The following is a 21,193-nucleotide window of genomic DNA, read 5'->3' as shown; positions in this document are numbered from 1 at the left end:
TTTTTTTTTTTTTTTCCTGTTCTCGCGATTACCCCACTTGCGTAGCTCTGATTTCGTATTTTTTTCTTCAATCCGTTTCTTATGTGCAGATACTGGTGTGGAGGCTAACGAGTGCATCGAAATTTATCTCGGTGCGTATTTTGATTTTGGATCATTTGAGTTTGATTTTTGGGGATATAGCTTCGTACGGAAATTAGGGTTTCGTTTCCTGCTTTCGAATTCTGTGTTTGGTTTTTGCGACGAAGTTTGTTGCAATTCGTATATGAAATGGGTGTAATATTCGTTATTAGAACATCATGAGACGAATTGTTGTGATTTAGTCACTTGCTCTGTGTCATATCAAAGTACTCAAATTGGTATCAATTGGTAGTTCTCTGATGTTGAACATGTAGAGCAGATCTATATACTGAGGTTTTTTGTTTTTTTTTTTTTTTTAATTTATGTGTGAAGCTTCTTTAAGATTTGTTTGTTGTTACATAAGTTTTGATGTTTGTTTTTGTGATGGGTGATTTTCTAGTTTCTAGCAAAGAGGAAGTTGATTCCCCTGATATTTCGTGCGTGAAGCCAGTTGACTTGAATGATTTCATTGATGGAGATGGCAAGATATATGGTTACCAAGGTTTGAAGGTAATGTGGATCTACCATGAAAATTATTTTGCTCTTTCTTGTATTTCTGGTTTCGATTGTTGTAATTCTGTTCTGACATAATCTGGCTGACGATTTCATTTTGATTCAGATAAATGTGTGGATCAATAGCATCTCATTACATTCATATGCTGATATTACATACCAGAGCACAACCAACGTAAGTCTTGATTCTATATGTTGGATTGTTTTTTATATGGCTTTCTTAGAATGAAACTAATCTTGGAGCATCATTATCATGTTATCTTTTGATATGTGTTTCAAGGGAGACAAAGGCATCACGGACCTGAAATCTGCTTTACAGGTACCAATCAACTTTGATGTCTCATCTCATCTGAGAATACCTGCTTTTTTTTTTATGCTTTCCTTTTACTAACTCTGATTGTCTGCTTCTTTCAACCCAGAACATATTTGCTGAGACCATTGTTGATAACAAGGAAGAATTTCTGCAAACCTTTTCAACACAGAGAGATTTTATCAGGTGCATACTTGCTGGATACTTTTATACTAGCTTGAACTTGTTCCCAAATTATTTAAGATAGGTTTCTCTTTATAGTCTCTGTATAATGTTGGAAATTTTCATTGATTGTTCTAGAAATATGGTCTCGGATGGCGTGGTAATGCAATCTGGAGCGACAGATGGAAGCAGCAACAATGCTGAAGTGGTTTCTGCAGATCTCCAGGTAGGTTTTGCTTGATATTTTTCATCTATCGTATAATCAATAACTTTGAGCAGATTAGTTTGAGATGCTTCATCAGCTGTGAGCTGCAAAATTTTAATGAAAGAAATTATGGTTGATTATCCTCAGGTTATACGGATGCAAATTGGTTCTCCAAATGCTGGACTCCTCTATAGCCGATTGGTACCTCTTGTTCTTCTTTTTGTTGATGGTATACACCCATCCACCCTTGCTCTTTCAAATTATCTTGAAACTTTTTTTTCCCTCTAGTTGGTTCTAACAATACATTGGTCCATTCTTTTTGATCAGGCAGCAACCCGATTGATGTCACTGATCCTGACTGGCATTTATATCTCTTAATTGAAAAGAAAGAGGACAAGGAAGATCCTTTGTATCGAATTGTGGGCTTTACTGCTATCTATAAATTCTTTCGTTATCCCGACAGGTTACGGATGCGACTCAGCCAGGTATAATAATATATAAAGCTCTATTTATCTCAATCCTTCTTGCAGTCATATTGATTTGACTGTTTGTACCTTTTCTTTGGATTTCAGATCCTGGTCTTACCGTCCTTCCAAGGAAAAGGACTCGGAACCTATCTCATGGAGGTAGTTAACAATGTGGCTGTAGCAGAAAATGTTTACGATTTGACAGTGGAAGAGCCATCTGAAAAGTTCCAACACATTCGCACTTGCGTCGACATTAACCGCTTGCTCACTTTCGATCCAATCAAACCAGCAATTGATTCAGCTGTTCAGACTCTCACAAAAGGAAAACTCTCGAAGCGAGCTCAGATACCTCGATTCACCCCACCTTTGAACGCCATCGAGAAAGTCCGAGAATCTCTGAAGATCAACAAGAAACATTTTCTCAATTGCTGGGAGATTTTGATTTATCTTGCACTTGATCCTATCGACAAGTACATGGAAGATTACACATCTGTCATCACGAACCATGTGAGAAGCGACATCCTGGGAAAAGATATAGAAACTCCAAAGAAACAGGTCGTTGATGTTCCAAGCGAGTACGAGCCTGAAACATCGTTTGTGGTTTTCAAATCTCTCAATGGAGAAGAAGGTAATACCAATGTTCAAGTTGATGAAAACAAACCAGATCAAGAGCAGCAGCTGAAGCAACTGGTTGATGAAAGGATTCGTGAGATCAAGTTGGTTGCTGAGAAAGTCTCTAAGGTTTGTCCAAAGGCGTGAGATCAATCAGAACACTTTGTGAGAGTGTTTTCTTATCAGAAGCTTTTTGTTGAATGATCAAAACTATATGTGATCTTCAGAAAGACAAACCTGTTTGTATTCGTTTTGTAGTGGAGGAGTGTTGAGTAAACGAATGTACTTCCGGTTTAGTGGTTTCGTCCGGTTATATTATTATTGGTACAATTTACATCGTTACCACGTAAATTGCGGTTCAATTAAGACTGTCGACGATAATTGGAATATTCCGATCGAATTTTAGCAAAAACTGGAATTCTGGTTTAGGAAACCAATGCTGGTCGTATTAAAATTACCGGGCGAACCGGTTGTGAAGACCAAAAAATAAACATAAGAAGAACAAATCTCGAAGGTGGGACTAATTGTGCCGTCTCCAAAGGGAGAAGAATTTGTTTTGTGTTCTGTTTTGATAAACAAATTTGATTTTGACAGAGTGAGGCAGGCAGAGAGAGAGAGAGATGGATTTGATTGCGGGAGAGAGCTCGAAGAAGGTCTTGAGGAAACATGGATTCAGGTCGCTGAAACTGATGAGTGTGGACATGGAACAAGAACTCGGTAACGAGCCTGAGCCTTTTGGTGCTGATTATGGAAGACTCGATAATGGTCTTGTCTACTATGTTCGTCGAAACTCAAAACCAAGGATGAGAGCTGCTCTAGCTCTCGCCGTTAAAGTCGGGTAGCTCTTCTTCTTCTTCTTCTTCTTCGATTTTGACGACATTTGAATTTGATTTGTTTCTTCGTTGATGAATTGAATTTACTGTTTATTGAGTTTTTCTCGCTGAGTTTTAGGGTTCTCTCTTTGGTTCTGAGTCGAATTGTTGATGTATTTGGTCACTGTGCAGTGTTGATCTAACTTTGATTTGATTTGTGACTTTTTTTTATGAACAGATTTGTGACATGCATTAATATATTCGTAGTGTATGAGCATAAGAGAGAACTGGGATGAAGTTTAGTTGAATGATGCAATGTTTTGATTACGCGTTAAATGATGCTGACACAGTTTTTGGTTTATTGGCAGTTCAGTTTTGGAAGAGGAGGATCAGCGTGGTGTTGCTCATATTGTAGAGCATCTTGCATTTAGTGCGACAACGAGATATACAAACCATGATATTGTCAAGTTCTTAGAGAGCGTCGGAGCAGAGTTTGGGCCCTGTCAAAACGCAATGACCACAGCGGATGAGACTATCTATGAATTGTTTGTCCCCGTTGATAAGCCTGAATTGTTATCACAGGCTATTTCCATTTTAGCAGAGTTCAGCTCCGAGGTAATGTCTCTGTGACTCTGTCTCATCCATTTCTTTTTGTTTCATTGTTTTTTTGTCTGTCTGAAATCTGTACTCGGTTTGTTTAGATTCGAGTCTCGAAGGAAGATTTGGACAAAGAAAGAGGTGCTGTTATGGAAGAATACCGAGGGAATCGGAATGCTACCGGAAGGATGCAAGATTCACATTGGCAGCTGATGATGGAAGGTTCAAAGGTATGTGATGTCTATTGTTAGTCATTTTTGCAGTTTAAGAGAGACTTCAATGTGTTCTTAAATAAGACTTTCATTTGACTGCAGTATGCTGAACGTTTACCTATTGGGTTGGAGAAAGTGATTCGATCTGTTCCTGCTGCAACTGTGAAGCAATTTTACCAGAAGTGGTATCATTTATGCAATATGGCAGTTGTGGCTGTTGGAGATTTTCCAGATACAAAGGTATTACTATTTTCATTTATGACTGTGATATCACTTTTGTTCCTTGGCTATTCAAGCATTTATGATTATGTTGTAAGGTCGGAATTTGTTGACAATCCTTGTTTCTAGACTGTAGTTGATTTGATAAAGACGCATTTTGAGGATAAGAGATCAAGTAGCGAGCCTCCACATATACCAGTGTTTCCTGTTCCTTCTCATGAAGAGACAAGATTTTCGTGCTTTGTCGAGTCAGAGGCAGCTGGGGTTAGTCAAATTTAACTCTCTGAACGTCTTCCATATTAGCATGATGTCAATTTTCTAACTGCTAAGCTTCTTTTGTGGTCTTTGGCTTGTAGTCTGCAGTAATGATTAGCTATAAGATGCCTATAAGTGATCTGAAGACAGTGAAAGATTATAGGGATATGCTTGCAGAGTCAATGTTTCTACATGCTCTTAACCAGAGACTATTCAAAATATCTCGTAGAAAGGACCCTCCATTTTTTGCGTGTTCTGTGGCTGCTGATGTCCTGGTGAGCCCATTGAAGGCTTATATAATGAGTTCTTCTTGTAAAGAGAAAGGAACTCTTGCATCTCTAGAGTCTATGCTTCTCGAGGTCTTTTCTCCTTTCCCTCTTTTCCAATTTTTTTTTTCACTTTCTTCTTCCACCCCTTCATTGGTTCTCTTGTGTGTTTAGGTTGCTAGGGTACGCCTTCATGGGTTCTCGGAGCGTGAAATATCTGTTGTTCGGGCTCTCATGATGTCGGAGATTGAATCTGCTTATCTGGAACGTGATCAGGTCCAATCAACGAGCTTGAGGGATGAATATATACAGGTACAATCAATGATGAACTTTGATACTCAGCATTCTGTCTTTCCCCTCTACAAAAATCTTGTTTAAACATGTTTTTCATCTTGCAGCATTTCCTTCACAAGGAACCTGTTATTGGGATTGAATACGAGGCACAACTTCAGAAGACTCTTCTACCCCGTGAGAACATGCATACTCTGCTCATAGAGTGTAGTCAGTATAGTTTTGTTATATAAGTCGTGTAAATTATATTGGTTCCTCTTTGATGCAGAAATATCAGCGTCAGATGTAGCCAGATACTCTGAAAAGTTAAGAACATCATGTGGTTGTGTGATCAAGACAATGGAACCTAGATCTGCTGCTACGATTGATGATTTGAGAAATGTTGTCTCAAAGGTTAATAGTCTTGAAGAAGAAAAGATGATTGCTCCATGGGATGAGGAAAAGATTCCAGAAGAAGTTGTCAATGAGAAGCCAACTCCAGGGTAAGCTCTGAATTATATAACTTCTTTACTTTTGGATATTGGTTGACAAGAAATGACCAAGGTCACCCGCACGTTATAGCTTCTTTACTTTTGGATATTGGTTCTATTGACTGTAGTTTTCAGAGATTGTCTTGGTCGTGAACAGAGATCCTAAAAAGTTAAAATCTTTGTGCTTCCTCGAGAGCTGACTTGTTATGAGGATTTTTTGAAGAAACATAATAAGATCCTATAAGTCTTTTTAGTAAACTAAATGACTCTTTGTTAAACTAAAAGTAGGCAGAGCTTAACTGACATGCATATATTATTTTTCATTTCTTATTTTCTCATCTGTCACTAATATTTAATGAAGGGAGGTTACTCACCAGCTTGAATATCCAGAAGTTGGGGTTACAGAATTGACATTATCAAATGGAATGCAAGTTTGCTACAAGTCTACAGACTTCTTGGACGATCAGGTGCAAATATTAACTGACATTACAGTAGTTTGGAATCAGCATGTGTGTGTATATGCTTATGCATAGATGGCAATGGATTAAGCTCTGAGCTTCTTCTTTTGCTTATTGTTCCATAACTTCATTATTGGCCCTTTTCCCCTTGCAGGTTCTTTTTACCGGGTTCTCATATGGAGGACTATCTGAACTCCCTGAGAGTGATTACATTTCATGTTCAATGGGATCAACAATTGCTGGTGAAATTGGTATGTTTGGTTATAAGCCATCAATGCTTATGGATATGCTTGCTGGTAAGAGAGTTGAAGTTAGCGCAAGACTCGGACCGTATATGAGAACCTTTTCGTGTGATTGTTCACCCACAGACCTTGAAACTGCTTTGCAGGTTTGCCTTCTTTCTCCAGATGAACGTGTTATTTCTAAGTTCTTCCAAGTTGATCTCAGACTTGTTACTAACATATTTAGCTGAAACCTCGACAGTAGACATCATTAAGACATTAACTATGACCTCTTCGATTTATACTTCATTAACCATAACATATTTGGCTGAAACCTACTGAACTCTATGAAACCTACAGTAGATTTCATTAACATATTTGCTAACATCGAAATGATATAACTTGAAAATATTGTGCATCCTAACATGTTTTGCATTCTTCTTTTTCCTCTACTAATATTTCGACTCTCATTGGATTGTATTTGCATTATCTTGGCCGTAGAGTTGAACTTGATTATACATCTTTGCAGCTTGTTTATCAACTTTTTACTACAAACGTGATGCCACAAGAAGAAGAGGTTGGAATAGTAATGCAAATGGCAGAAGAAGCAGTCCGTGCTCGGGAAAGAGACCCATACACTGTCTTTGCCAATAGAGTAAAGGAACTCAATTATGGAAATTCTTATTTCTTTAGGGTAACGATATCTTCCTTCTTTTTTTTTCAAAATGACTAATTATTTCTTGGTTAACGCACAACTTGATTCTAACCCCTAGTCTCTGATGTGTAGCCGATTCGGATTAGTGAACTCAGGAAGGTTGACCCTTTAAAGGCTTGCGAATACTTCAACAGTTGCTTTAGGGATCCATCAACTTTCACAGTCGTGATTGTAGGGAACCTTGATCCCACTATCGCGCTTCCTCTAATTCTTCAGTATTTGGTAAGTTAGATCACATCACTGGTCATACATAAAGTAAGCTCGGAATAATTGACTACTTTCTTGCACTCACTTTATGCAGGGTGGAATACCTAAGCCTCCTCAACCAGTTCTCAATTTCAACCGTGATGACCTCAAGGGCTTACCATTCACTTTCCCTACGAAGATAACAAGGTAAGATTTATATTAATTTAATCATACATTGACCAAACAGAGACAATGATACTCTGTGTATTTCCACTGATAATTACACATTTAACTTTAACCTTGGAAATATTACAGAGAATTTGTACGAAGTCCAATGGTTGAAGCCCAGTGTTCAGTCCAGTTGTGCTTTCCTGTGCAGTTAACAAATGGAACAATGGTAAGGGACTCTGCTTTATCATCTGAACCTAGCCTGCGTTGGTTACACTAATGACAATTTTCTTCTTGTCTTTACGAAGACGATTTCAAAATACAATTGCTTCATACCGTTAATATTTATGATAGATCGAAGAAATCCACTGTATCGGCTTTTTAGGCAAACTTCTAGAGACCAAGATAATCCAGTTTCTCAGGTTCACGCATGGCCAGGTATAGTCTGCTCTTTGCGTTAGTTTTGTATGATGATCACACCAAACCTTTAGTGACCTAAGCTACCTATTAAGCAGATATATTCTGCTGAAGTCTCAGTCTTTCTTGGCGGGAATAAACCTTCTAGAACTGCAGATTTGCGGGGTGACATCAGCGTAAACTTTTCCTGTGATCCAGAAATCTCCTCTAAACTGGTATGTCCATTTTTCTCACACGATTGACAATGGTTTCTCTATATCTTTGGCTGCCTTTTGGTCACGAAAGCCACCTCTTTGTCTTTCAGGTTGATTTAGCCTTGGAAGAAATTGTACGGCTTCAAGAGGAAGGCCCTTCGCAGGAAGACATTTCAGCTATCCTTGAAATCGAACAAAGAGCTCACGAAAACGGCCTGCAGGTTTGTTAGTTTTTGCCAAATCCATCACAGACAAAAACCATATTTTGCTGCTGAAACAAAACGGATTTTCTTTTCTGTTCAGGAAAACTATTACTGGTTAGACAGGATTCTACGTGGATACCAATCAAGGGTCTACGCTGGCGATTTGGGCGCCTCTTGCAAGGTCAGTTACTTTCAATGCTCAATAGCTGTTGTCGTTCTTAATATACAGTCTTATACATAACGGGAAGAAACTTCTCTATGGTTTTCAGATTTTAGAAGAAGGGCGTTTGCGAATGAGAGAGTCACTTGCACCACAAACAGCGCAAGCTGCATTACAGCGAATCCTTCCTCACCCTTGCAAGAAACAGTACACTGCTGTTATTCTCATGCCGCAGAGATCTCGTTTTGGATTTCTTTCATCTATCTTTGCTTCACGGTCCGAGACTCCTTACATCCGTGACACCAAGGTCAGTGTTTAGTTGTTCTTTCTTTTGTCTCCAATCCATAGATGTAATTTTGCAATCATTATAATATAAATCGTGTCTCTTTGGTTACCAGATTTTGGCGGGCATTGCGAGTTTGGCTGTTCTTGTTTTTGGCATCTGGAGATACTCTCGCAAGTAAAAGTCTGTTCTCTCCTTCTGTTTTGTTTTTGTATTGTTTATTTTTTCGATTTGCTGATTTTTTGAACCTCAAGATTTCAGAGCTTTAGATGTATCAATGAACCTCACCGTTTATTATGTATGTTTACATTATTTTTACAAGGAATATAGAAAGACATATTTATTTATTTTGCTACATTTGTGCCATGACTCCCATAGTTTTCCGACTTTTTGGTCTATGCATTAAGACAGGAATAGGCTAAATCCTTCTCTTCAGCTAGCTCTCGTGCAGAGTCATCCATTTTCTCCCTTGAAAACTCGTCTATACTGAGTCCTTGTACGATCTTCCAACTCCCTTTCTCACAGATAACCGGGAACGAGTAAACCAAACCAGGTGGTATACCGTATGAGCCATCAGAACAAACACCCATAGAAACCCAAGTTCCTTTAGGGGTTCCAAGGAACCAATCACGAATATGGTCACAAGCTGCGCTAGCAGCGGATAAAGCACTTGATTGTCTCCGTGCTCTTAAAACGGCTGCACCGCGTTGCTGAACTTCCGCAATAAACTCGTTCTTCAGCCAGTTTTGATCTGTGACAAGTTCTTTTATCGGTCTATCTCCAGCTTGTGTAGAGACCGTTACGTGATTGCTGTCGGGATATTGAGTTGAAGAATGGTTTCCCCAAACGATCACGTTCTTCACACTGCTCACAGGAACACTTAGCTTATCTGCAAGCTGAGCTAGAGCTCGATTATGGTCGAGACGTGTAAGGCAAGTGATATTTTCTTCCGGGATCGATGGTGCAAACTCTTTTAAAATCAGAGCGTTTGTGTTTGCAGGGTTTGCTACAACAAGAACCTTGCAATCCTCTGATGCATAATTCTCTAAAGCCGAAGCTTGAGCTTTATATATCACTACATTTTTCGACATCACATCTTTTCTCTCCATGCCTGCCATCCTTGGGTATCCGCCGATCATTATGGCGATATTCACATCTTTACAAGCTTCAACAACATTAGTTGTCGCGATAACGCCTTTGAGAAGAGGGAAGGCTGAATCTTGAAGCTCCATTTTCAGAGCTTCCAGTGATCTTGAAGTTGGTTCTATATCGAGTAAATGCAGAATCATGGGTTGATCTGGACCTAGCATCATACCTCTTGCAATCATTGGAGCAATTGCATATCCTATGTTTCCTGTTCAATAGAAAGTTTGCAATTACAATTATGAACAAACTACATATAACCGAACCAAACCAAAGAACTTGGTTGTGGAGACATTATTTACCTGCTGCACCGGTAATCAAAACCCTAATGGGATCTTGCTCAATGTTTAACAAATTACACATGTAAATTATCATTTTCCATGACAAAGCAACACAAGATAATAGAACCAAAGCTTTCTGAATCACAGAAGTATAATCAATTCCTTCTATAACGAAATCCATTTTTATATTTTTTTCCAGTTGTAAAATATAATCAAGCAAACGAATGGGTGTTCATGTTTCTCCAAAGTTCAATTTATAAAGCTAGAAGAAAAAAACCAAGAAGACATAAGGAATCTATGAAAAGCTTCTAAGAGGACATAACCTGATACTTACAAAACTTCATCGTACAAACTCTCAAGTCTTAAGTCATACAACAACAACAACAAGGAATCTCAATCTATGAAGAGATCCTCAAAACTTCTTTTGTTACTCGTACGGATGTTTACGGTTTCGGATCAATTTTTTTCGGTTTTTGGTTTTACCGGTTAGTCCAAACCAACCAGTTTATAAATTCGATTAAACTATATTTTGGGCCTTTAATGGGGTACTAAAAACTACGAAAGCGCAAGAAATAGGCCCATAAAAGCCCAATAAATGATTTTTTTAGGGTTAACACAAAGTGCCGCATATATATGCTTAGAACTCCTCCCTCGTCGCCTTTCTGTTTCCTCGACGTTCTTCAACCCAAAGGTAAATCTCTTTCTCTCTCTCTCAATCAATCTTAGCTCAATTCTAATCACTTGAGATAGCAGATCACAGATCTGTTTTAGCCTTTCCGATTTAAAAAGTATCGATTTTGAAGTGGTTTTTTTGTAAATGGGAAAATTCGCAGGTAAAGAAGAGTTAAGTCGCAGACGAAAGAGAAGATGTCTGAGAAAAAGGGAAGGAAAGAGGAAGTGGTTACCAGAGAGTACACCATTAACCTCCACAGACGCCTTCACAAATGGTGAGCTTTTCTCTAAACCCTAGTCTTTTCTTTGCTTGTTGTTAGATTTCACTCTTTGTGTTCACGTTTTGAGCTTCTTGATTGGTTGATTTGGTTGGATTGCTGTGAAAATTATGTTAGTTTCTGTCATATCATAGTTGCTTTGGTATGATCCTTTATTGGCTTATCTTTTTCGAAATGTAATCAGAGGTTTAGTCCATAAAAAAAAAGAGATCTTTTTAGTACCTTTCATGGGCAAATGATATCGTATGTTGTGAAAGAACGTCTCAACTGTGTTCAGATCTTATACTAATTGTTTGGTTTTGATCCAGTTTGTTGAAATGTAATGTTGAAATGAAAGGATGTAGTTCATTTTGTTGTAATCTTGTTCACAGAATTAGGATTTAGAGTTTTGTTTGTGGAATGTGTTTTTGTCTTTTGTGGGTTTGGTTTTAATGTGATTAAGAATCATTACTTATGTATTAGTTGATTTTGTAAACAGCACCTTTAAGAAGAAGGCACCAAATGCCATCAAGGAGATCAGGAAGTTCGCAGAGAAAGCTATGGGGACTAAGGACGTTAGGGTAGACGTGAAATTGAACAAGCAAATCTGGAGCAAAGGTATCAGAGGACCACCAAGGAGGATCAGGGTTCGTGTTGCACGTAAGAGAAACGATGATGAAGACGCAAAGGAAGAGTTCTTCTCCCTTGTCACAGTTGCTGAAATCCCTGCAGAAGGTCTCAGTGGACTTGGCACTAAGGTCATTGAAGAAGAGGATTGAGAGAAGTCTTTAGAACAAGTTTTGTTGGTTTTTGTTGCTGTGTTTCAATTTAAAAAAAAGTCTTGACCTTTCACTTTCTTCTTTGTAGTGAACCAACTTGAATTTGCTTATGCAGTTTATTGAAGAGACCCATTTTCTTCTTGATGATTGAATCTTGCTATACTCTTTTCTTGAGTTTTTCGATTTTAACCTTACTTGATGATCTTCCTTCTTCTCTTCACAGCTCTTTCGATTTGGTTTGGCTCGTTCGTTTATCTCCAAACGTCATCGCATGACATCGGACTAAAATCTAATATACCATTGCAATCAAACTTCTATTCTCATATCCCCTTCGATAATAACAAACATATATATATATATTTTTTAATCAAAAATGTGGTTAAAGACAAAAAACCCTAATATCTTTTTGTTATTTACAAATCCAATCACCTTATACCCACTCAAACCCACAAAATTCGGACAATCTACTTAAAATCGGATCTCCTCTTTAACAACCAACTTTTCGAATTCCTTCATTCACGAAATCCCCTCTCCCTCGATCAAATCCCGCTTAATTATTCTTCTCCCTCAAGTGCAACTAAGGATAACTCGATTCTGGGTAAGTTGAAATCGGTTGGTGTTTCTCGAATTTGGGTTATTTGTTTTTCAAAATCGGTAATATGGGTTTCGATTTTCGGTAATTTGGTTTTCAATTTTGGGGTTTCGTCGATTTCTTTCATGAATTGGAGTGAAGTGGAAGTTGAAATCGGTTGTTTTTTTTGTGTGCAAGAGTCGTAATGGTTCGTACAAAGAACCCAAGCTATGTAGAAAAATCGAATCCCCCAACAGATCTCGAAGAAGAAGGAAATCGTGGGGATGAATCTGAACGTGATTCCGATAAGACGAACTCAATTGAGAAGTCAAATGATAAGGATTCATCGGTATGTATCTTCTCTATATTGTATAACCGTTCAAATAAGAATTCGTTCTAAAAAGTATAACTGTATAACTTAGGAAAACTTAGAAAAAGTATAACTTAGAAAAACTTGGTATAACTAGATATGTGTCTTGCAGGGATCTAAGGATGAATGCGACGTAATGCAACCTCTGAATATGTACTTCGATTACTCCCAGTATACGAAGCCTTTCAAGATGTCTGGAAAGTGTTTTATTTCAGAGACGGTAAACTTATTAGGCGGTCATCTTAAAGAAGAGGAGTTAAATTGGTTCTTAGGGCACCCACAGTTCAAGCATTTCTTCCATATGCCTAAGGATTTGAATCATAAGTTGATGGGTATGTGGATGTTGTTGCTTCGCACGGCGTAAGAAGGGGACGGGACCTTCCGTTGTCGTAAGGACTCCTATTATAACAAGGCAGAAAAACTCGAAAAAGTAAGGAGCATGTGAACCTTTATGAGTCAGTATGTGAACTCTTTGGTTGTTTTTATGGTTTTTGTTAAGTACTCGGAATGTTTAACTAGGTACAACTCTCTTTTTTTAAGTACAATTCTCTTTTTTAAGTACAACTCTATGTTTTTAGGTACAACTTGGTTGGAATGTTAAAGTAAGTACAACTATGTTTTTAAGTACAACACTCAGTTTGCATCAAAATTTATGTTGTGTGTTTAAGCAGACAAAATAACACACAAGAACAAGACAAATTACCGGCAATCGGCAAATGGAACCACACAAACGATCCTTAGTTGTACCATTACAAAGAACAAGTTTTACTTAGTTGTACTATTACAAAGTACTACGTAGTTGTACCATCTTCCAAGAACAAGTTCTACTTAGTCGTACCATCTTCCGAGACATACCACAAGAAAACATCCAAAAAAAACGAGAAAACATATTTTCTTAATTTTCTTCATATCTCTGCTCCTATCCATCTTCAGCTGTCTATATTAGATTTCAAGATTTGAGATGACCCAGAAATCGCAAAAACCCAGAAATCGAAAACCCAGAGAGAGGAATCGAAAACCCAGAAATCGAAAACCCAAAAAACCCAGAGAGAGGAAATTTTGTTTTTGTTTTTGGACCCAGAAATCGCAAGAGAGAGGGAGAGGGGAGAGGAATTAATTTTTTTTGACCCCCCAAAATCGCAAATCGATTGGAAGCCCTAGATAATTCGCTCCAATTTAATTTTTCAAAAATTAAAATTTTGTTTGACACATAAAAAACACGTGTAGTCGCCAATTTAAACACGTGTAGCCGCCAATTTACACATGTGTAGCCGCCAAAATGCACTAGTTGTTCCAAGTTTTCAGATTGTACCGATCTTGACAAGTTGTACAATTCCGAATTTTTTATTGTAATTAGTTATACCATGTCAAAACCCAATAATTTTAGTTGCACACATGGTTTATGGTTAATTGAGATACATTTACACATGTTCATGCGATCATATGTTTGAAAACATAATTTTCTAAACTTTTGTAATTATATGTGGTTTACAACGACAAAGTAACCCTTAAAGTATAAGGTGTTTCATGATAAACCTTGAATATGATGAAAATTGTTATGACAATTCTTTCTTTCAATTAGTAATGTATATTTAATATTTTTGTTGTTAATTATTTATACAATTGTCATATTTATTTTTATTTGAAAATTTATAAATAATAATATAGTTATTTTTTTTTTTTAATTATCAATTTTTAATTATAAAAGTTTAATTACAATTTTTAATTATAAATAATAATATAATTATTTTTGGCAACTAACCTAAGGAAGATAATCACAATTTAACTGAAATAAGTTTTCCCTTAAAGATAAGCAAACATGTCTATCAAGATAATCCACAAAAAACAAACACACACAAATGACAATAGTTGTACCGAGGGAAAAATAAGTTTTACTAAGTTCTCCAAATAAGAAACTAAGTCCGAGAACCCTCACTATCAAACCAGCTCCTACTCGAATTTTTCTTCTTCTTCCTGCGTCCATGTTCTCCGGCTGATGGAATCCTTTTTGTTGGTTTTCTTCCTCTTTTTGTGACATAAAAATTAGGAAGAACAATCTTAGCACGTACATCGTCACGGACCATCCACATAGACATGATAGGAACTGGATATATCGTCCTCGAATACCCCAATGCCCACTGCTCCATCCAATGGTGTGCCTCTCCTTTTTCTCCTCATTGTACTTGTATCTGACCTCAAGCACGTATGCGTCTTGACATTAAGTGAACAACGTACAGTTCCTCGACTTTGCTCATCCCCCTGATTTATTTCAACATCATTCACGACTTCCACATGCAAAACTTGGAATTGATCTGGATTCATTTCCAAATAACACATCAGATCATCATCATCACGTATGTGTATCGGTCTCTTAGGATGCACTGATTCGGGAACGTAACTCAATTTTAGCTCAGTCATAGTTTCATCAACCTTTGCCTTTCTGCATATTTTCTGAACCAATGCAGAATAACTGACCTCTTCAATAGATGTCTCCATTCTAAGAGATTGATGAACTTTTTCTCTTGAAATCCATCTTAGTTCATTTTCCCTTGTTGCATAATATCCCCCGTAATCAAAAACGATGATTATCCGACGATTATTATTCATTGTGCCTGAAATAAAAAAAAAAACTCACATTGGAACCTCTGTCGTGTAAATAGTATTACCAAGTTGTACCAAACTTGTGCTAGTTGTACCCGTCTAAGTTGTACCAAACTATTACCAGTTGTACCAAATACTAGCTAGCGATTGTACCCGTATCAGTTATACCTAGTCTACCAGTTGTACTACATCGACTCCACAAAATCACTATATATTTCGGAATATTTTTACGATTCAGTTTGAATGAAGTGTTAGAATCCACTTAGTATGCGACCCATTTCGACACTAATACAAATGAGAATAAATTGAATGAGCATTCAAGGTATATACCCTAATTGCTTTAGGATGAACCTCAACAACACAAGAACCCTAATTGCATTGGTAAATAAATGTAAGAATATCACCTGAATCTTTTGCTTTGCTTTGTTGTTTGCTTCAATCCCAATCTTTTGCTTTGCTTTGTTGTTTGCTTCAATCCCAATTTTTTGCTTTCGTTTGGAATCAAATCGATTTCTATGGACTCGATTTGTATCGATTAGAAGGGGGAGAGGAGCAACAGTGGGGGGAGCGAGGACGAAATCGGGAGAGAGAGAGGAGAGAGAGGGGAGAGAGAAGGAACCCGATTGGTGGAGAAAAATTGATGGGATCCACATGTTTTTATTTTTAAAATTTTTTGATTTATTAAATAAAAATGGGTTAGGGTTAAGGGTAAAAATGAGATATGTTGGTCAACTCTTTGTCAAAGGGTATTTAGACCACAAAAGGATATTGATGAATAAACTTTTGATTGCAAGGGTATTCTAGAGTTTGGTCCCATGACATCTTAATTTCGAAATGGCCCCCAAACATGGCCCAATTTATAACTGTTTAGCTAGCTTAGCTTAGCCCAACAAAACAGACAATTTGCCCAGCATTTTCACACAGAAAGAGAGAAACGAATCAGAGAAATTGCGGAAGCAATATACGGCAAAAAAGGAGACGAATAAGTTCCAAAGTAGCCGTTAACCGCCGAACCCAATTCAAATTCAAATTCAAATTAAGAAAGAGAAAGCATAAAAATCCCATCTGATTAGTTTAGGGGTTTAGTTAGTTGCTTCTCTCTCTCTCTCTCTCTCTCTCTCTTTCATCAATCAATCCTGATCCAACAACCAACAACAACCNAAAAAAAAAAAAAAAAAAAAAAAAAAAAAAAAAAAAAAAAAAAAAAAAAAAAAGAGAATGAAATCTTCAGGTAGAAGAAAGGCTCTACTGCCTCTACAGCCCAGAAACATCTTCCTAGCCCCAAAAGAGGAGGAGGATACTTTTGTTAAACCCAAAGCAGACACAGAGGTGAAGAAGAAGAAGGAGAATCTGAAACTGAATCTTGACACAGTAATCGATGCTTCTCTTGCGGAGGAGCTGAGCGCTTTCAAGAAGAAACTCGAGAGGCTGAGAGAAGATCGTGAGCGGACTGAGAAGGTTCTCAAGGAGAAGGATGTAGCCATGGATCTTCAGATGAGCCATCTTCTACAGAGAGGAGATACACAGAAAAGCCTTGAAATCCAAGTCGATCGTCTCTTCCGATTGAAGGAGCTCCACGCCTATTCCTCCGTAACCAAAAAACACACACAACTCTTTCTCCTCCTCAATTTCTTTTGATTTTGATTTAATTGTTTTTAATTTATATCTCAGCAGAAGATATCTCCGATCCGATCTTTGAGAGCAAAGGAGCAAGAGAAGAATAAGATGAGACGATTCAGCTCTGTAATAAAATTGCACACACTCTCTCAATTAATCTCAATCTATTATCATATGATTCATTCGTTTCTTCTTCCTTTTAACTTGTTTTCGACCTACTGGGGATTTCAGGAACCGGAAGAACCAATGGTAGAAGAAGAAGAAGAAGAAGAAGAAGAAGAAGAAGAAGAAGAAGAAGAAAGCTCCGTGATGAAGAATCTCGAGACTGATATCATCATCGCAAATGAATGAAATGCAAAAACAGAAGCAAGCAAATCTGTGGAGCAAAGGACCACCGAGGAGGATCAGGCTTCCGCGTTGCACGACGACGAAGATTGCAAAGGAAGAGTTTTTTTTTTTTTCCCCCTTGTCACTGTTGTTGAAATCATCTCCCTGCAGAAGGATTCAGTGGACTTGGAACTAAGGAGGTCATTCAAGAGAAGAGGATTTAGAGAGAGAGAGTTCTTTACCTTTTTTACTTTTGTTGCTGTGTTTCACTTTTTTTTTAACAAAAAAAAAGTCTTGAACCTTTTCACTTTCTTCTTCATGATTGAATCTTGTTATGCTCTTCTCTGATCTTGAAGTTTCTTGGATGCTGCTTAATTGTTGAACCCTCACATTTACACACGAGTATATATCTCTTAGAGATGATCAAACAGAATCTGAGTATCAAATGAGCATGTAATGATCAGAAATTTGAGCAAGTAACAACTAAGGCACAGACATACAACAAAATGGTAGGCTATATGACATAACCAGACCATAGAAGCCTTTCAGTATCATTCTCAGTATCTCTCATGAGAGTGATATCTGCCTTTTCAAGCTCTGGCATATGCTCAATAAAATAGGGGCTTGGACTTCTTTCATCCACAACATTGAAATACTTCAAAGAAGGGGTAACTACCACATACCCATCAGAAGAACAATCTTCATTTATACATAAAGTTAAACGCTGCAAGGATGGGACAATGATAACAAACTTTCTCAGATTGTCATAGTCTTCTCGGTCAATACTCAGATCTTCAAGAGCAGGGCAACAGGACAGAAGCAGTCGAAGAGAATCTTCGTTTGAGTATGTAACACTACCAAGTTCCAAAGTTTTCAAGGAAGGGAGACAAACCGTTGGAGGAACATCCACAAGAATACACTCCTCGCAAAGTTTCAGTGTAACGAGTGAGTTGCAGGAATACAAAAACCTGGGCAATAATAAATTGTCATCGCCATCTCGGTTCATACTCAGATCTTCAAGAACAGGGCAATAGGATAGAAGCAGTGGAAGAGAATCTTCGTTTGAGTATGTCACATTTCGAAGTTGCTACGTTTTCAAGGAAGGGAGACTAACCGTTGGAGGAACATCCACAATAATCTTACCGCCTTGGAGTTCCAAAGTCACGAGCGACGTCAAGGAATACAAACTACACGGCAATAATACATTGTCATAGTGTCCGTACTCTAATGGGTAAAATAAACTCAGATGTTCCAGAACAGAGCAACAGGATAGAAGCAGTAAAAGAGATTCGTCGTTTGAGTATGTCACACGTTGAAGTTTCAAAGTCTTTAAGGAAGGGAGACAAACCGTTGGAGGAACATCCACAAGAATCTGAAGGCCGCCAAGTTTCAGTGTCACGAGCGAGTTGCAGCTATACAAACTACAGGGCAATGAATTCTGATACAAAAAGGTTGCATTTCGGAACAAGATAAATGGATACTTAGCTCACGCAGACCGCGAGAAACTGCAGTTCCAACCCACGAATTCAAATCCTCAGGTCGAAGCAATAATAATCTATAATCCGAGTGATAATCTATAATCCTCAGGCTTTCGATGACAGGAGCTTTGTGTAATGGCAGATTCTTGGCAATAAAATCTCTCAGGCATGCATACTTCGAACGACTAGTAGGAAAGTTGAACTCGAGTTCAGGCAGCCACATCCAAAGAAACTCCCACTGTTTCGACAAAACGCTGGTTGATACAGCAGCTTTTGTTGGAAGAAACGTTAATATCTTCACCAGCAAATCATCAGGCAACTCACTGATTTTGGCCATATCGTTATACAAACCCTCACACAGAACTTGGGGTGGGTTTTTAGTCGTCTGACACTAAAAAAAAAATCACAAGAAGAACACCATAAGACAACAACAACAAAAACAAAAAGTCGGAAGGTAACCAAACAAATTAGTGAAGAAATCAAAAACAAAGCCACAACAACAGAGGAACAGAACCAAAAAAAAAACCCTAGAAATTTCAGGTGATTGACTTAGTGGGAGCGCCCAAAGAACTCTATACCCATTTCAACTCCGAATACACAAGAGTGTTTTGAGAGCTAATAACCGAGAAAGGGTAAGAATCTATAAGACGAATCTACAAAAAGAGGAAGAAGGAAGAACAAGTAGTAGGTTGTTTACCAGAATCGCAGAACTTTGTCGTCGATAACTCAGTCACTCTCGTCTCATCAGACTGTTTGGCTTCCTCACACCAGTAGTCGTCACTCTCGTCTCATCAGACTGTTTGGCTTCCCTAATGGTTTTATACTTAAAAAAACCTATAATGACATAATTAACTGATGGGCCTGTTACTGGGCCTGTCTTCTTCTTGTGAAACTCTTTCTGAGGGCATTCGTGTATATATATATTTAAGGTCCAAATAAATTTTGATCTACAACTTTACTCGTAAATTTTTTGTAAACTTATTCTAATCATTCGAACTTTTTGATCATTTCCTATAAATTCCATTTCTCTGCCATGCATGTAACAGCTCTGTAACTTATCATCAAAATTTTAAAACAAACGAGACGAACCAGAGAATGTGGCAAGTTCATCTTCATTTTAAAGACGTTGTTGGCATTTGCACAACATATATAGTAGATCGTAGTGATTATTATAGTGGAATCTGTGTATCAAAATCTGAAGCCCAAATAAATTTAACTAGGGGTTAACATTGAATTAAGAGCTGTTGATAAGATGTCATCAGCCTGTGAAATACAGCTCTTCAACTTCTCTACGCTCATACTCCGATCTGTTTACATGATGAATGTATTGAATCTATAAATAAATAAAAAAACTCAATCCTAGAAGGATTTGGGTTGGGTCAATCCGTCATTGGACACCCTAATAAAGGTAAAAGACAACAATAAACTTTTCGATTTAAGTCATAGCTTCATAAACAAGCATGGGACTTCCGAACCTCTTAGTTTACAATAATGTTTTAGCACATAAGGAGACGTAGACCACATATAACCAGACTATAGAGACTCATATCTACTATAAAAAAAGGAGAACCAGACGATAATAAGTTAACTAAATGTTAAGTGGGCACAAGTTTTGTTCCAAAGAAAGTTACATATTCAAAGAACAAATACACAAACTACAATATGATGACTATTAGATCATTTTCAAGTTTCTATAGTCGAACATAACTCCCATGATGTGGTTCTGGTCCGCGCAAGATTTTTAAAGATTTCAAGTGACAAGCATGCTTGAAGATAAAACTCAAGAAATCCCTTTCTTCTCGTGTTCCCATGTACCCTGCAAACTCGAAAGTTTCAAGACTCTTCGACAAACATTTAGGAACGGAGCTCTGATTATTGCTCCAGCTAACCGGTTCATAATACCCACCAAAATCTGTCGAAACCTAAGATTAAAAAGAAAAGCAAAGGGTTAAAAACTACACTAGCTAGCTATAGTGTGATTTTAGACTGCAAAAATAGTGGGCGAAGAAACTTACACTATCAACGATGAGACTGAGGACTCGCAGGTTAGGAGAAACTTTGAGCAACTGGAAAAGTGACTTTGACCAATCATCGCAGCATCTATACACCTTCAAATTTTCAAGCCGATTGAACACAATACCATCACGATACACCTTCTGCACACAATAATAGCAAAGGGTTAAAGCTCAAGATAAAAGCCGATTTTTGTTTGTTCTAAGTGAAATAATGCATGAGGTAGAAAACATGAAGTTGACATATGGAAACAGATTACCTCTATTGCACGGTTGAATATTACGCGTAATGAAAGGCGTTTGGTAAATGTAATTGATTCGAGAAGCTCTTCAGGATCCTGCACAACCATGATAACTGCCTCTTCCAGCTCTAGCATCTGCTCAATCAAATAGGAGCTACTTACTCTATAATCCTTGACTTCGAGATTCTTCAGTGAAGGGGTACCTATTACATATCTACCAGGAGAACATAGACGGGGTATCTCTAAGGATAAACGCTGCAAGGATGGGACAATGATAACCAACTTTCTCACGTTGTCATGGTCTCTTCGGTAAATAGTCAGATCTTCCAA

General features: G+C 37.7%; 7 protein-coding genes across 8 annotated transcripts in view; 4 read left to right on the top strand and 3 right to left on the bottom strand.

The window, feature by feature from the left end:
• LOC104761736 (histone acetyltransferase type B catalytic subunit) lies at window positions 502-2,724 on the top strand. The gene is made up of 8 exons (XM_019231497.1): window positions 502-627; window positions 737-805; window positions 911-949; window positions 1,050-1,126; window positions 1,241-1,328; window positions 1,455-1,536; window positions 1,635-1,792; window positions 1,880-2,724. Exons 1-8 carry the CDS (start codon window positions 502-504, stop codon window positions 2,531-2,533), a joined length of 1,293 nt encoding a protein of 430 aa, XP_019087042.1. The 3' UTR covers window positions 2,534-2,724.
• On the top strand, window positions 2,900-8,860 carry LOC104726216 (zinc protease PQQL-like). 2 transcript variants are annotated; one of them, XM_010445020.1, is made up of 21 exons: window positions 2,900-3,224; window positions 3,567-3,813; window positions 3,900-4,025; window positions 4,110-4,247; window positions 4,356-4,490; window positions 4,583-4,840; window positions 4,922-5,059; window positions 5,146-5,215; window positions 5,307-5,520; window positions 5,870-5,975; window positions 6,121-6,354; window positions 6,717-6,881; window positions 6,975-7,124; window positions 7,204-7,295; window positions 7,404-7,485; window positions 7,611-7,694; window positions 7,772-7,888; window positions 7,978-8,088; window positions 8,171-8,251; window positions 8,340-8,537; window positions 8,629-8,860. In XM_010445020.1, exons 1-21 carry the CDS (start codon window positions 3,007-3,009, stop codon window positions 8,692-8,694), a joined length of 3,030 nt encoding a protein of 1,009 aa, XP_010443322.1. In that variant the 5' UTR covers window positions 2,900-3,006; the 3' UTR covers window positions 8,695-8,860. The 2 variants fall into 2 exon arrangements, with proteins under 2 accessions (XP_010443322.1, XP_010443323.1); XM_010445021.1 differs by having other exon boundaries at window positions 3,132-3,224; window positions 3,572-3,813.
• Window positions 8,786-10,212, bottom strand: LOC104726217 (malate dehydrogenase, cytoplasmic-like). Its single transcript, XM_010445022.2, has 2 exons — window positions 9,959-10,212; window positions 8,786-9,867 (listed from the first exon to the last, which is right to left on the bottom strand). The coding sequence occupies exons 1-2, from the start codon at window positions 10,116-10,118 to the stop codon at window positions 8,909-8,911; spliced, it is 1,119 nt and encodes a 372-aa protein (XP_010443324.1). The 5' UTR covers window positions 10,119-10,212; the 3' UTR covers window positions 8,786-8,908.
• LOC104726215 (60S ribosomal protein L31-3) lies at window positions 10,562-11,792 on the top strand. Its single transcript, XM_010445019.2, has 3 exons — window positions 10,562-10,628; window positions 10,771-10,884; window positions 11,366-11,792. Exons 2-3 carry the CDS (start codon window positions 10,805-10,807, stop codon window positions 11,643-11,645), a joined length of 360 nt encoding a protein of 119 aa, XP_010443321.1. The 5' UTR covers window positions 10,562-10,628; window positions 10,771-10,804; the 3' UTR covers window positions 11,646-11,792.
• LOC104726214 (protein FAM50A-like) lies at window positions 16,355-17,479 on the top strand. Its single transcript, XM_010445017.2, has 3 exons — window positions 16,355-16,777; window positions 16,859-16,930; window positions 17,036-17,479. The coding sequence occupies exons 1-3, from the start codon at window positions 16,406-16,408 to the stop codon at window positions 17,153-17,155; spliced, it is 564 nt and encodes a 187-aa protein (XP_010443319.1). The 5' UTR covers window positions 16,355-16,405; the 3' UTR covers window positions 17,156-17,479.
• Window positions 17,646-18,946, bottom strand: LOC104728943 (putative FBD-associated F-box protein At5g56700). Its single transcript, XM_019232111.1, has 2 exons — window positions 18,598-18,946; window positions 17,646-18,127 (listed from the first exon to the last, which is right to left on the bottom strand). Exons 1-2 carry the CDS (start codon window positions 18,944-18,946, stop codon window positions 17,646-17,648), a joined length of 831 nt encoding a protein of 276 aa, XP_019087656.1.
• Window positions 20,301-21,193, bottom strand: part of LOC104728942 (putative FBD-associated F-box protein At5g56700) — a 2,611-nt gene continuing 1,718 nt past the window's right edge. Inside the window, exons 4-6 of the mRNA XM_019232110.1 lie at window positions 20,882-21,193; window positions 20,625-20,765; window positions 20,301-20,531 (exon numbers count right to left, since the gene is read on the bottom strand). Of these exons, the coding sequence (XP_019087655.1) occupies window positions 20,301-20,531; window positions 20,625-20,765; window positions 20,882-21,193 (684 nt within the window). The remainder of the gene's footprint in view (window positions 20,532-20,624; window positions 20,766-20,881) is intronic.

Source organism: Camelina sativa, chromosome 11 (genome assembly GCF_000633955.1).
Source record: "Camelina sativa cultivar DH55 chromosome 11, Cs, whole genome shotgun sequence".
Classification (NCBI taxonomy): Eukaryota; Viridiplantae; Streptophyta; class Magnoliopsida; order Brassicales; family Brassicaceae; genus Camelina; species Camelina sativa.
The sequence above is the reverse complement of the archived record's forward strand: the minus strand, read 5'-3'. Positions and strand labels throughout refer to the sequence as shown.